At 43.0% G+C, this 1,109-nt stretch overlaps 1 protein-coding gene across 1 annotated transcript; it reads left to right on the top strand.

Moving 5' to 3' along the window:
- Positions 1-411: 411 nt before the first annotated feature.
- Positions 412-1,103, top strand: LOC102889960 (olfactory receptor 2A5-like; the record flags this gene model as incomplete). Its single annotated transcript, XM_015599439.2, has 1 exon — positions 412-1,103. A coding segment is annotated over exon 1 (618 nt), but the record flags the coding sequence as incomplete, so codon positions are not given.
- Between the last annotated feature and the right edge of the window lie 6 nt (positions 1,104-1,109).

Below are 1,109 nucleotides of genomic sequence, written 5' to 3'. Positions count from 1 at the left end.
AATAAATACTGTAAATGTATTTTCTCTTCCTTACAGTTTTACTTAATAACATTTTCCTTTCTCCAGTTTACTTTATTGTAAGCAGACAGTATAAAATAACTATAATGTGAAAAGTATGTATCAACTGACTGTGATCCATATGGCTTCCTTCCAGTCAAAAGTGGGCTATTGGTAGTTAAGTTTTGGGGATGTCAAAAGTCATACACAGGTTTCTGACTGTGCAGGGATTCAGCACCCCTAACCCCTGCATTGTTTAAGGGTCAGCTGTACTGGCATTGTTTACATTTCTTCATAATTATCTTAAAACTTGAATTAATTCATAATAAAAAGTTTAAAAGCAAAGAACCATTAGAGGAAAAGAGTAAGTGAAGTAGGGACAAGCATACAAGCGTCCCCTGAGTTCACGTGAGATAACTCCAATTTCCATTGCTCTCCAGCTCCAACTTTCTGTCACACTCCAGTCCTTCAGAGAGTGTCATTGAAGAATGGGGGGCAATGAGTCATGGGGCACAGAGTTCATCCTGGTGGGATTCCAGCTCAGTGAAGAGGTGGAAGTGCTCTTCTTCTGTGTCTTCTCCCTGTTATATGTCTTCAACCTGACAGCAAACGGCATGATCTTGGGACTCATTTGGCTGGACCGCAGACTGCACACCCCCATGTACTTCTTCCTTTCTCACCTGGCCGTCATTGACATAGCCTACGCTTCCAGCAATTTGCCCAATATGCTGGAAAACCTCGTGAAACACAAAAAAACTATCTCCTTTGTCTCATGCACTCTGCAGATGTATTGCTTTCTGATTTTTGCTGATACAGAGTGCTTGATTTTGATGGTGATGTCCTATGATAGGTTTGTGGCGATCTGCCATCCTCTCCAGTACACCACCATCATGAACTGGAGAGTGTGCACGGTCCTGGCCATTGCTTGCTGGGCTTGTGGATTTTCCCTGTCTCTGGTACATCTAATTCTCTTTCTAAGGTTACCCTTCTGTGGGCCCCAGGCAATAAACCACTTCTTCTGTGAAATCCTCTCTGTCCTCAATGTGGCCTGTGGTGACACTTGGATCGACAAAATTTTTCTCCTTGCTGCTGGCGTGTTTATCTTAGTCGGG

The sequence above is a fragment of the Pteropus alecto genome, unplaced genomic scaffold (assembly GCF_000325575.1).
Source record: "Pteropus alecto unplaced genomic scaffold, ASM32557v1 C18321404, whole genome shotgun sequence".
Lineage (NCBI taxonomy): Eukaryota > Metazoa > Chordata > Mammalia > Chiroptera > Pteropodidae > Pteropus > Pteropus alecto.
The sequence above is the reverse complement of the archived record's forward strand: the minus strand, read 5'-3'. Positions and strand labels throughout refer to the sequence as shown.